Below are 14,035 nucleotides of genomic sequence, written 5' to 3'. Positions count from 1 at the left end.
ATTCAAAGTTCTTTACATGGTCAGTGCACCCTAAGCCTAACAAAAACGCAGTATGCATTCTCTCTCTTTTTCCCACTACTCCTGTGTCGTACTTGTGCATCCACCCGCCACTTCTCCGATGCCTGTTGTAAATGTTAGCTTAGCTGTCCACTGGTCCCGGTGCAATTCCAACAGCCACAACACATTTTTTTCTCCCGAGCGCCTGCGTCATTCCAAACTTGCATGCATTTAGGATAGTTGCAAACTTCTATGAAAGGAATAGGTTTTTCATGCTTGAGACAGATGCATCATTTCGTGCACCAAAATGAAGCTGCCTCTATAAGACATTGCTGAAAAATTGTTGTTTTACCATGAACCAGCTAACCGGTGGTAGTCAAAAATTACCAGTCTTGCACAGCCAAACAAGGCCGTGAACATTCGCTGGAATGTTGAAAAAGTAAATTTGTGTCACTTGGTCGGAACATTGGCTGCGGCGGCTGCATTTTCGATGGAGACAAAAATGCTGTAGGCCTGCGTGCTCAGATTTGGGCGCATTGCCCCGCCGCGGTGGTCTAGTGGCTAAGGTACTTGGCTGCTGACCCGCAGGGCGCGGGTTCGAATCCCGGCTGCGGCGGCTGCATTTCCGATGGAGGCGGAAATGTTGTAGGCCCGTGTGCTCAGATTTGGGTGCACGTTAAAGAACCCCAGGTGGTCTAAATTTCCGGAGCCCTCCACTACGGCGTCTCTCATAATCATATAGTGGTTTTGGGACGTTAAACCCCACATATCAATCAATCAATCAATCAGATTTGGGCGCACGTTAAAGAACCCTAGGTGATGAAAATTTCCGGAGCCCTTCACTACGACGTCTCTCATAATCATATGGTGGTTTTGGAGCGTTAAGCCTCACATATCAATCAATCTGACGGGAATATTGTTTTGAAATTGCAAGTTCCATTAGTGCAGTTCAGCAAGAGAGTTTGGTGGTTTGAGAAGAAGTGTGCACTAGATTCTCACTACATTCTGTAGAGCGTATGGCATAGTTGTGTGCTCACTGAGAACCTTTGATGCTTCAGTGCAGGCATTGTTTATTGTTGCGGAAAATTGTACCTTTTCTGCCAACTTAGCCTCGCAGCAGCAACTGAAAGATGGTGCTATTCGTGAGAACAAAGATTGCTCTACAAAGGCAGACGGCACCACACTTTTGGGCTGGTTTTGCGAGATTTTAAGCCCACATTTTTCCTTTGTCAAGCGTCAAAGCCGACTGTCTGGCATTAGACTGCACATGTCGACTGAAAGCACATGTTAATCTGGCAACTCATCTTAGGTTTTGCTTAGGCCTATATTAAGCTTAGCTCGGGCCTATGTTAGGCCTAGCTCATTCTGCACATCGCATTTGTTTGGCCAAGCTCAACTATCGGGGCAAATATGCACTGCATAGTGCCTCATGTAAGGTATCTACGGCCTTATGGGGTGCAAAAAAAATTCCCCAAAGTGCTTTGCTTTTGTGCCACACCTCATTGTTGCAAGCCAAACAGTGCCTCTGCTGTTGGAAAAATATCTATTTTTTTCTGAAGTGTATGATAAAGAATGAATGCGAGCCTTATGGTACTTTGCATAATAACATCTCTTGTTGTGGTTTTATTACGATGTTGAAGAAGCGAAGCAGAGGGCTAACATCAATATCTCACACAAGCTGGAACAGAATGCACTTCATGTTACTGCAATAGGTTTCAATCAATGAAGTATTCGGAAATGTTACGTGCTGTTGACAGTATGCACCCCGTTTTGACTTCGTGAATGCGTTAGCTCCTTGCACAGGTACTAGAACCTCATAACTTGTGTTAAACCTGCTACAGTAGCATGACTGGCATTTTTGTAAAAATAAATAAATCCTTTACTGGGCATATTGTATTCGAACAAAGGTTCACATCATGAATATGTTTAGGCTGCACTGCGAAAACTGTCACATATCGTAAGCAATTATTACAGCTTAGCTCATAAAAAAGTGGGTACCATTTATGCAGCACTCAAAGCCACTTGCCAAACTATGAAATCGCTTAAAGGGGCCTCCTGTGGTGCCCTTATGTTGCCTTATCAAGCTTGATGTATCCCTAGCATCGAAGAACTAGAGCTAACACCAGGTCTGACACAACGTGACATTGTTGCTCATCTACTTGTTCATTCACATAGCTTGGTTTTCTCTCTTTGGCATGCTTGTGATTAAACTAACTTGACTTCCCTCAGTTGGCTATGTTTAATAGCAGGCACTAGACATTAATGATAGCACTTGCAATTTTTAAATAAAATTTACCAGTTTGTCATTCTTCTTTAAAGAAACTTTTGTGAAAAAACTTTGACAGCATGTACATGTGATATATTTCAAGAACATTGAATTAAGGTTGTGCTTTTTTTATGAGAATATTAGCCCAAAAACATGCCACAAATAGGTGCGTCGCAGCGCTGGTAATCCCGGTGGCATCGAAGAGTTTCGAGGAACAATGCTTAGTTTTCACCGAGCGAGTTTTTGCAACCAAAGAAATAAAACCGTGTACTTAAAGAAAACGTTGCTTCGCCTCTTAATTGCACAGTCATGCTCCAACCACTTGAACTACTAGCAATATTGACTTGCCGTGCCGGTAATTTGTGAGGAAAAGGATGCTGCGTACGCGGGGAAATGCAAGTTACCCGACAAGTGTCCGTAACCTGTGAAATTATCAGTGCAAATTATGAGTAAGTATTGCAGATAATTCTGTAATATAAATAGCTATTACGTGTGCACATAGAAAAATGAGCCATAGACCGTATCCTTTCTTCACTTTTGGCAATGCAATTGGTGCGACACTTCGAAATTTGATATAGACACATTGCCATTTTCTACATAACGGCATCCTTGGCTCTGTGAAAAGACTGCTTGCTTGGCTCTGTGCCAAGGACACTCTTAGCTCTACACAGAGTACTCATACGAGAATAACTTCCTGGTTCGTCCTGCTGTTTGGATGATCCATATTCCAGTTTGAGTGGCATCACACGTAGTTACTGAGGTGGGAGCGTAACTCTGAAACCTTGCTAGGCGCATGAGCGTTCATTCGCGTACGGGCAGCGCTTGGCGACAGCATTGATAGAGCCCCTTTATGCGTTTTCAGGACGTAGCTGTTACCCCATTAGCATAGTGGTGCACGAGCCATTTGTCCAAACAATAGCACTGCCGTCGCGAGAGGGTCCACACTGCTCCTGTTCTGCCGAACTTGCTGGGCTGGAAAGAGAGCCTCTATTAATATTTGGTCAGCCATAAAGTCTAGAATGAGGTAACATGATGCCACTATCTGTCATCGTTGAAAGATGAAGAAAAACAATGTTGAGTGATAGCATTCTGACAGAGTATAAAAGGTATACAGGATAGAACACATTCATATATGTGCGAAAGTGCCCACATAATTTTCATATTTAGTGTGTATACTGTTAGTACATATATTTTACTTGTCTAAAAATTTGTGAGGCATGCGCATTAATGTGTTCCCTACAGTCTTAAATTTCTCACGGCTGTGACATCAACTAGATAAACTGGCATGTCTGCGTCATGGAATCACTGGAACTAAAAAATCTTTTATAGCTCCAGAAATGTTTCTGTGGTCTGTTTTCATGGCAACACTTTGAGAAAGATTGTGAGCATATGATGAGAGTCTATCATCATATATATGAGCATCTGATGTCCTTACGCATATGCTGTTACAGGGTTGAAGTTAGCCCAGTTTCGGAAGGCACACTAAAGTGAAATAGTGAATTGGTTTAGATTGATAAGTTGCACTCTGATAAGTTTAATGTCACTAATTTTATCATCACAGTTTTGTTAATAGAGGACAAAATAAAGGTTATTTTCATTCATAAATTCCACGCCTAAACCTCTGCACATGACATCATAGATTTCCATGTGAATTTTCATATTTTTGTGACATCGAGCACAATTTTTGGAAACTTAGGCATGTCGCGTCAGAGAACAAAGTACTTTATTTACAATGATTTTTAACTGTACAACCTAGTAGATGCTGTCAAAATCTACAATGTCGTGGCATTATGTGTGGAAATTTCGAGCTCGTGCCGCCACCTGCATTTTCTTTTCGTACGTTTTCACACTTGCCAGACATTTCTCCGCAATAAGCTAGGCGATTGCGTAATTGTGAAAGCATGACAAAAATCTTTTTTTCAGTGTCCCTTTAAAAAAATTGTATAGATTTCCTTGCGTGTTTCACCCAACTGTATTTTAAACATAAATCTTGTCTATGCTAAAACATGTCTTTCTTCATATGAAATTTTGCCAGTTGCTGCATTTTGCTTGGAGGAAAGAGACTTGGAATTATATCTGTAGATGGGTACGACTTTACAGAAAGCAGTGTTTCTGCTGCGTTCCCTCTTTAAAGATTGATGAATATGAGGGCACCCCATACTAGTATCCTGAGCTGAACGGCTGATGCTTTCACTGTCTGCACATGGGTCCAAGAACGTGAAAGGGCTAATTCTTTATACAAATAAGCTGTTGGCTTCGTAAAGGGACCCTAAAGAAAAAAGATTTTTTCTCATTACAACCGTTTCATAATTCCAAAATCTCTGCACCTGCTGCAAGAAGATACTTGGCAAACAAGGAAAGACGCAAAAAAAAAAAAAAAAGGTTTGCGAGTAGTAAAGCCAACCTGAAATCCTTGCATTAAACACCATGATTTCATTGATTTTGACGGGATCTACTTTTTCCTACATAGCTCCTAATCGATAACAAGTAACTACATTGTTCTCTGAGGGGGCCATATGCTCAACATAGCAAGTTTCAGGAAATTTTGTTGAACCAATGTTAATGATACTCAAAAAACACGTTTTGTCACCGACATCGTGTGGAGGATTCGACATGAAATTTAAGAAAAACTAAGACTGACAGTTCAGCAGTGAACTGTATTGCATCCTGAGAAGTTACTAACCCCTTAATGGGAGTGCCCGTTGTAACCTATGGAACAAATAACGGCCTTAAAGTTTTTCTTATATATTAATAAACCTATAATGGTGTAATTTATCGACCTAAACATATCTATTTCTTCGCTGTTGTGTGGATCAGCACACCTATTCTACTTCTTCATATTGTTAGTGCCAGTTCTATACTGAAGTAGTATGTTTTGTACCGACTTCACCTGAGCCGAATTTTTTTTCTAATGCTAATATTTCACTTGGCTTTGTTTGTTACTAATTTGTAGAGCTGTATTTTTGTTTCACTTACCTGAACTGCCATGCTGTCTTTGTTGCCTCTTGTATAAATTGAAATTCCTATGCAGTACAGTTCGCCGCAAAAGTTTTTTGTGACACGAGACTTGCGAGAAAAACGGAAGGGTTTGGTGAGCTAAAGCCATGTGTTCTCGAATTCGGTATTTTGATCACTGTTTTTTTTTTTGCATTTGTCACCGCTTTTTTATGAAATCAAAAGCTTTCCATAACATAACGGGGCATAGATCCACACTTGTCAAGTCTCGTTAATTTTGCAGTCAACTGTACATCGCAAGGGCAGCTGTGTAAAAAAAAAACTTCATTGACATATGTGTGCTTTCTCTTCTGTCATTTTCCTTGCATAACTGTATTTATTGCATAAAACAGTGTCTAATCAGTTTTTACAACTGCATTCTTGTTCATTTTAGGGGTCATTAGAGAGAGACAAGTTTTCAATGATATGGCATTCTTTTAAAACTCTCATGCAGATTTTCTGCTAAACAACTGTTACTGGTAAGAAGATAAAATGAAACATACGTGTTGACTTTTTGAAAAATTTGTGCCCATACTTTAAAGGGGCCCTGAAACACGTTTTTGAGTAACCATGGAATTAATGCAGTGGAGAAGCGTATTGCTTCACAAATTCATCGCTGCAAAAATTTTAAGAATCCGTCCAGTGCGAGCGGAGTTACCAAGATTTGTCACATGCTGCAATCGCGTTCTCTCTTCTCTCGTCCCCACGAAAGCGGTGGAAGCTAAACAGGGAGAGATGGGAGGGGCAAACAAAAAGCGTCACGCGTACCTTGTGACCTTGAGAATTATTTTTTCATTGAATACGTAACTTTTTCAGTGCAATCGCGCGCGCGTGGACAAGTGACGGCCTTTTGTGACGATCTCTGTAACGACTAAGGGTACGCTATGTTCAAATCGGCCAATGGCTGATAGATGGGCTTGCTACAAGTGATTTTGGGGCTTATTGGGTGATTTGTCGAGGGAAGAAAAAGCAATTTTTAGCTTACTTTGATAATTTATTGTGAATTCCAGGCCGTGTGCTGCACTACGATATTTGGCTCGTGTGTTGTTGAGAGCCTCTACTACCGATCGGCAGCATTTTGTAACTATGCTCAAAAAGTGCTGCAGGGCCCCTTTAAGCACTTGTTTTTCAATGATGTGGCCCACCAAAAGTTTTTAAACTCGAGTTACTAGTTTTTCTTTTCCAGCATACAACATAATCTACATAATCTTTATTAATATATGGCTAACAAGGCCTTAAAAAAAATCCTATGCTTTGCCGCCAGCTGTTGCGGGAACATTGAGGCAGTGACATTATCCATTGTTTCTTGCTTTGCCAAGTTTTTTTTCATTATGATGGGCATTGTGGAAGAGTGATTTAGAGATAAAACTCAAATTGTGATACTTCTTTGTGGGGCACATAAAATTGTAAATGAAATTTGTGGCAGTCTTGTTTGCATTCAAAATAAACACAGGTGAATGTGGTGAATGGTAACTGCCGAACATTTGCCGATTTTTGTTTCGTGACAAAGCAACTTCAAGCCAGAATGAACGCAAAGTACGAAGACTAGGCAAATCCATGTCATACCGATAATTCCCATGCTCGCGTAAGCACTATGTGTTGCAGCGCCTATAGGCACTAGTGCCAGAGTTCCCTCTAGTGTAAATTTAGGAAAGTATGCACACGCAGTCTGGCAACAGAAGCGAAGATCGCGGAGTGGTTAATATCTGCTCCGACAGGTGTCGCAACCTACCAGCCGATCTTACTTTTTCGCATTCTACAGCCCATGGCAGCCAATCAGATCAGCAGCCACAGTAACATCAAGTGGCCAGAGCATGTCGCTCTGTTAATGGGCGGTTGAAAACGCGTTCGGCCAGGTCTCAACGATCTGCACCGATACGCAGTTTTAAAGCGTTGTAATGCACGGTTTACGCAGAGAGCTCAAATGGGTCTCTAAATAACCCTTGGGACTTGGTCAACCAGCCCAATGTATCTGTAAAAAATTGTCGAAACTGTTTCAGGGCCCCTTTAATTGTGGCAGCTTGGGCTAGTTGGTGTGGCATGACGATAGTTATAGCACGAGAACGAAACGACGACACAGAGACAAAAGGACACGTTATAGCGCTCGTGTCTTTCGTGTCCTTCTTGTCTCTGTGTCGTCGTTTTGTTCTCGCGCTACAACTATCGTCATGCCCTTTAATTGGTTTAAGCTAAGGTAAACAGGGGCAACGAAGGCAGCTCGTCGTGGCTATCACAGATTACCTACACGGCACGTGATCAGTGCTTTAACATAATTATTTTCTTGAGGTTTTGCGAAATTCAATGGCACCTAATATTATTTTTTTCAGATACTTATTACATGCTGTGTAAACTTTCTTTTTTCTTTCCACATAAGCATAGTACAAGTACTTTAAGTTTCCTGGTATCAACCTTGATAGTTCTTGAGATCTATTGTTTAAACGGCATACTGTCACCTGTTAAAAATTTGTGAATCTAAGTTTAGAGCGGTGTCGAGCTTTTCAATTGTTTTCCAGTAAAAAAAGGAGCGGGGGAGGGGGGCAACAATTGTTTCTGAGGTGTGCAAAGTTGTGTACATGTGATCAATAAACTAAACTTGTTTCCATGTTCTGCCTAAAACAAGGTTGTTGCGTTGCCTGCATAAAAAAGTGCAACTTGATGCTTTTAAGCACAAAATTTTCTACAATTAACTCGCCACAAGTAATCTACTGATTGCATGTTCCATACTGACTATTGCAAGACTGTGAATTGTCTATTTGTTTGGGATTATATCTTTTTTCATTCTGTCAAAATCTGCAATATTCAGATCTAGATTTAACAACAGATAAGCCTGGTATTAATTGTAGAGCTTTTAATGTGGTTTATTGACTAACCACAAGAGTGCACAGAATATTGGCCACCGTTTACCAACAGCAAAAGAAAAGCTTTTTAGTATGTTATATGCGTGTTCATGTACAGACATGCCTAAAGCTTACTAGTGATGAGCACACACTGTCTAGATGTAAATGTTTACTTTTTTGTGCACGTGTGTGGCAACATTATCGATTCAATGCTTGCAACTACAAGTGAATCACTAAGTGTGGTTATTCAATTGAGAGTATTAAGCGAGAGAGCTAAATTTCACCAACCGTATGAAGCATGCACCCCGGTCTGGTAATTTAAGTTTCAAGTTGAAAAATCCTAGCTGCATGAAGCATGTCTTATACATATTGCAGCTCTCTCAGGCCATCAACTTGACAGAATATGAAAAAAAAAAATTGCCTCCAAAGTGCTTCGTAAGGATTGTTAACCAGTGGAGCTGCTAATACCCACAATTCGTTAGTCTTTGTATTTCTTGATGAGGTTACACAGGCATCTGACTTGCATTTATCACAGTTTGCATATTTCACATACTGTACACTGTGCTTTGCACAATCATCATCATGGAGAAGTACAGTAAGTGTTTCTTAGTGTTTATAATGCATTATTAGGATTGGTTAGTGCTTTCACGGTTGTTACCTAGTCCTGCACCGGTTCTGGATGTTTCGGCTTCACTGGTTAACGATCGGTATACAGTGCTTATGTGGTGATTTCATTGTTTTTTCACTCTATCTGCATTCATGTGTGATCTTCATTTTCAGTGGACTGGCTGCGAGCAGAGAGACTCGCGCATTTTCTATATGGCACTAAGTTTTTTGCGTTCATATTGTTGCGAGAACGCACACGGGAAACCAGGCATTTTGAGATGTATTGACACAGCGCCAATGCGCAAGCCAGGATGGAGAACAAGAGTACGCCCCATACACCAAAATCGCGGCTTTCTCTGTGCCTATCTCGCTGCTTAATGCAACATTGTCTCATGACAATATGCTAGACAAATTTTAGTTCCACCTAACCGTACATAGCTCGGGTTTTAAAAGTACAGTGCGATCATCAAGAGCCCGAAAGGCGCGTTTGAGGGTACACTTTAGTGTAGCCCAAATGGTAGATGCCCGTGCACTGCAAGATGTTGGTGCACATTGGATTCTGAATAGTCGAGATTATCCTCTTTTGGTGCGACTCCTGATGCACTGTCTGCGAATATGAGAAATATGCGTGGCATGATTCCGAGGCATTACAAGAAAAAAAAAATTGACCAATGTGTTGTTTTGTGTGAGCTTTAGTCATTAATTTTAATTATTATATAGTTAAATATTTAATTTTTGAACAGTCAGTCACATTCTATTTTGACATGAAAAGATTGAAATAATAAGCTGCAAAAGTATGCACAAGTAGTTTTTGATTGTACTTACTTATTTCGGGAACAGAATAGTACTTCCGACTCGTTTTAAAGGGCAGTACATTGAACGACCTGAGGATGCAACTCTTCTTACGCCTCTTGTTAACTCCCTTGGTGCGAATACCACAAATACAGCTTTAAGGCACCCACTACGTAATAAATCACAATTTCGAGAAGTAAGGTAACCATTGAACATTTACTATGAAGAATTACGTTCATCTTACTGATGCTGATGATAAAGAATAATGGCCAAACCCTTTGCTATGGGTGGGAAGTTTAAAACCACGTATTCCTTAAGCAGTTCACGCTGTGGTATGTCTGGTGCTACTTTACTCTTCTGTTAGCCTACATCTATGGGCGTGATTCCTAAATGGCTCCCGTAAGGGATTTTAGCAAAGGAGTTTCAAGCACCGGCGCAGCTCTGTAGTAGAATACTAGACTGCCTCACAGAGGGCCTAAATTCAAATCCCACTTCATCCCGTTTTTCCTGGATTTTTCTTTCCCCTCTCACCAAGCATTAGCAGTTACAAACAGCAGTGCCAGCGTACAACTACACCACTAAATTAGCTTCTGAATGTGATCTCAAACGCAAAAACTTGATATAACGAACATGGCTATAATAGGCACAGTAGTTCGAATGAACGCTCATAACAAATATAGCAAAGTTATTTTCATGTCAAATTTTTCTGTGTTATAATGAGGTTTAGGTGTGATAGCTTTCGCGTAAACACACACTGACAACAGAAGCACCATCCCAGCCTAAAACAGATTTAATTACTTCCCCAACCGTTGAACAAATACAACAGAAACCGCAGCACATCGACAGACGCGTGCTTGTGAACTTTTCCTTGAAGATGCGCACAACACAGAGGGCGAAGGGAAGTGGGTGATGGTTGCTTGTGGTCCACACACCGCTCGGTGGGACGACGACAACATGACACAGAGATGGAAGGCTCTTTGCACACACATGCAGCCGAATGAATGCGCTCCGATGACACTCCTTTCCACCAGCGATTTCTATTGACAATATGTACATATGAAGGAGAGGCCGATATTTCTTGCCCCCTCCTCACTGGTTTGCGCTCTCGCACGCGTCGATCCAGTCGCTGTAGACGTCAATGGCTTCGGAAAGATCTGTTGGCGTAGAGTCCCAGTTAAGGAAAATGGCTACTGAACAGAGGCGTTGGAGAAAATGGCGGGAAGGTCAACTAAGCAAAAAGAAACATTGAGTACGCCTCCCTACACTGAAAAAGATGGGTCAGTTGAAACGTAATGAGCGAAAGGCATAGCACACTCCATCACAGTGCATCGCTACCAACAACTACGACTGTGTAATACTGTTGCTCCTACCATGTTGCAGCACATCGATTTCAGCTATAGCTGTCACTCATACACATATGCCACTGAACTCTACAAATAAATCTCAAAAACAGCAGAGAGGTTTTCAGAACATGCACTTTTATCAAAGTCATAGATTCATTACTTACAAGACATGGACAGATGTATGTTTTAAAGGTTTTGCACTGCGAGACCAGCAATGATATGCCACGGGTTCCCTTGTGTTCTCACATTTCGGCCATAGTGGCAGAGTACAAGTCAAGTGTGTGGAGTTCAGTATTTAATATCGCTAAATCACAATTTCTTCAGTGTCACTTAATAAAAGAAAGGTGAATACAGCAACACTGAATTTTTAAGGCAGTAATAACATTTTTAAACTCTCCGTAAACTTTTATGAAGGTATGTCCAATGGCAATCGAGTGGACTTTTAGTGGCACGATCAAAGCACTTGAAAAACACTGCTGTTAACGAGAAGCAACAGCTGGAAACAAGAAAAGGATACAGTTTATAGCTGTCTGAAAATCTTCCAGACAGACTCGACAGGTGATACGACCTGTATTCCGTTGCCGGTCCCTGAAAAACGTATGGAAGACTTCAGTAAAGCCCAGAATGGTAAATATCTCAAACTTTGAATTTGCAATTACTGAAATACCATGTTATTCGAAGGTCGCAAGTCTGGATCCTGCCGGTCGCACGTTACCTTTTCATGCACTTTTGTTTCTTCTCATTTACATTATTACAGTTACTTATAATAACATCCCCTATACTTTGCGTGACATGCTTGTTGGTTAGTTGTCATTAACCTTGTGTCTAGCAAAGAAAACGAGCCCTCAAATTCATACCTTCGGTAACGTTGAATTGTGTAACTTTTTTTTTTACTGCAAAAGCTGTTATAAGATCACAACACGGACTGAGCGCAGCGCCGTAGTTGTGCGCCGCCGCTGTCCGTAACCACTATCAAGAAAGAAAAAAAAACTCCGTAAATAAAAAAACATCCAGGACACAATGGTATTCGAAGCCACACCAGTGCTTGGAATTATTTGCAAACTGGCCTTAAGCAGACTTGATGTCAAGAGAGGAATAGCGTTAATGTAAGTAATAAAGCATCTTAGAACAGCAAAGGATTGATTGATTTGTGGGGTTTAACGTCCCAAAATTACTATTTGATTATGAGAGGCACCGTAGTGGAGGGCTCCGGAAATTTTGACCACCTGGGGTTCTTTAACGTGCACCCGAATCTGAGTACACGGGCTTGCAACATTTCCGCCTCTATCGGAAATGCAGCCGCCACAGCCGGGATTCGATCCTGCGACCTGCGGGTCAGCAGCCGAGTACCTTAGCCACTAGACGACCGTGGCGGGGCAGAACAGCAAAGGAACCACTAGGCATCACACAATGCAAATTGAAGAACGAGTGGGTCATCCAATGTTTGAACCCGTTGCATAAGCTTGTTCTTGATCACTTATTAGCTACGGCGCATACCCGCTTCAGGCATAATTATTTGTTGACAGCCACAGCATAAAAAATTTGCACGAATTCCTTGCAAGTCTACAGCGGATACCACGTTTCTACAAAGAACGAAGACGGACAACATAATAAATGCCTGCCTACTACACACAAATTATGATTATTTATGGCATAGTGGATGATACCCAGCAAGTGTGCTTGCAACAGTTACCCAAACAGTGTTCAAAAAAGGCTCCGAAAGACCGCTCTTCCAGCTTTAGCTGTGACTGCGCCAAACCCACGTTTTGGCGGAGTCTTCTCCGCCAAAACGTGGGTTTGGTCGCCTTCAGTCGGGGCTGTTTCAGACGCTAACAGATGCCAGCAAGATGACAGACTGTGTGCCAATGCCATCCAACAAAAAACGTCCCGGGGAGGAAGTTCCCTACAATACAACATTTTGCAACATAGGCAACACAAAAAGGAGATTTCGCACGAAGTGTTTTGTTTGTTTTCTTTTAGTCTAATTGACGCTTGTCGCGTGGGACAGCTGGGATTATAGTACTGGCGTAGCCAGAGGGGCGGCATTTTAACGCACCCGAAAATTTTCCAATTTTGCATGTTACAGTAACGCACGCATGAGCATATATAATGTATGGTTGAACCACCTTCCGAAAAGAAATTTCCGGCAGCGCTACTGAACAATAGTATAGATACAGATTTCACCTGAACAAACATTACACTGAAGCTACGTCGCATCTTGGCCGTCGCCTGTAGGTCGCCGAGCGTTGAAACTTAACCAGTCCGCCCAGCTTGCCACAACGTTACGAACACGAAGCACCCGAAAATAAAGTGCCTGTCGGGAACGTACTCACATTTTGACTTCGCAAGAGCGCTCGTGGTTGCAGAAAGGACAGTTGAACTGCGTCTCCAGTGGTTCAATGTTCTTGCGCTTCGGCGGCGGCTTTCGCTTGCTCCTGCGTCGTCCCATCCTATCAGGCTGCTCGGCACGGAACGGTTCCCCAAGGAAAGACCTGTGGGATTGATTGGAGCAACTAACACCAAAAAGGGCCTCGGGAAGCAGCCACTTAGATGCGTCGATCCGATACGCGCAGTCAATCAAAAGGAGGCTCGCCGTCAGCTGTTTCCTAGCAGGCGTGACAGGGGATAACTCGATCTACCGCGCGTTCGCCATCACTTTTGAACGCGTCACTTAACACATCATCAAAGCGCAGCTGCACGCATTAAAGGTCAAGGCGGCAGAGCGCAGTAAAGATCAGGCTCGAATGTCTCGGAATTTTTATTTCGTTCTCTCCCGACACGCTCGTATCTGGCAGCCAAAGTAAGGTAACCTGCGAGCAAAACGTTGCCTGCGAGGGACTTGTCGGTTTGCCGTGATAATTCGGGGTGCGTCCTGCGAGCTCCTACACTCACGATCGCCTGAAAGGACGCGCTGAAACCGTAGACTCTTTGGTTAAGCGAGACCAAAAAAAGAAACCACAAAATGCAGCGCGTTGATCGCTTACCTCAAAATACAGCAGCGCAGGCCTTTCTATTGCTTTTCACCGCGGCGCGACGACGTGCTTGAAAACGCTATCGCCAGGTGTCGTCACTGACGTAAAACTAGTATGACGTTTTTTTTATTTTTTGTAATTTAGGTAATTATTTAGCAATAACAATTTTAGTTGTATGTAAGTTTTTTTAATAAAAGTATTGTGGCCTAGTTTTTGTTTGTTTTGTTA

General features: G+C 42.0%; 1 protein-coding gene across 1 annotated transcript; it reads right to left on the bottom strand.

The window, feature by feature from the left end:
* Positions 1–10,264: 10,264 nt before the first annotated feature.
* Positions 10,265–13,902, bottom strand: LOC119180945 (transcription elongation factor 1 homolog). The gene is made up of 4 exons (XM_037432089.2): positions 13,820–13,902; positions 13,169–13,327; positions 11,353–11,423; positions 10,265–10,646 (listed from the first exon to the last, which is right to left on the bottom strand). The coding sequence occupies exons 2-4, from the start codon at positions 13,282–13,284 to the stop codon at positions 10,582–10,584; spliced, it is 252 nt and encodes an 83-aa protein (XP_037287986.1). The 5' UTR covers positions 13,285–13,327; positions 13,820–13,902; the 3' UTR covers positions 10,265–10,581.
* Positions 13,903–14,035: the final 133 nt, after the last annotated feature.

This window comes from Rhipicephalus microplus, chromosome 10 (genome assembly GCF_043290135.1).
Source record: "Rhipicephalus microplus isolate Deutch F79 chromosome 10, USDA_Rmic, whole genome shotgun sequence".
In the NCBI taxonomy this organism is placed as follows: Eukaryota; Metazoa; Arthropoda; class Arachnida; order Ixodida; family Ixodidae; genus Rhipicephalus; species Rhipicephalus microplus.
This window is presented reverse-complemented; position numbering and strand designations above follow the sequence as displayed.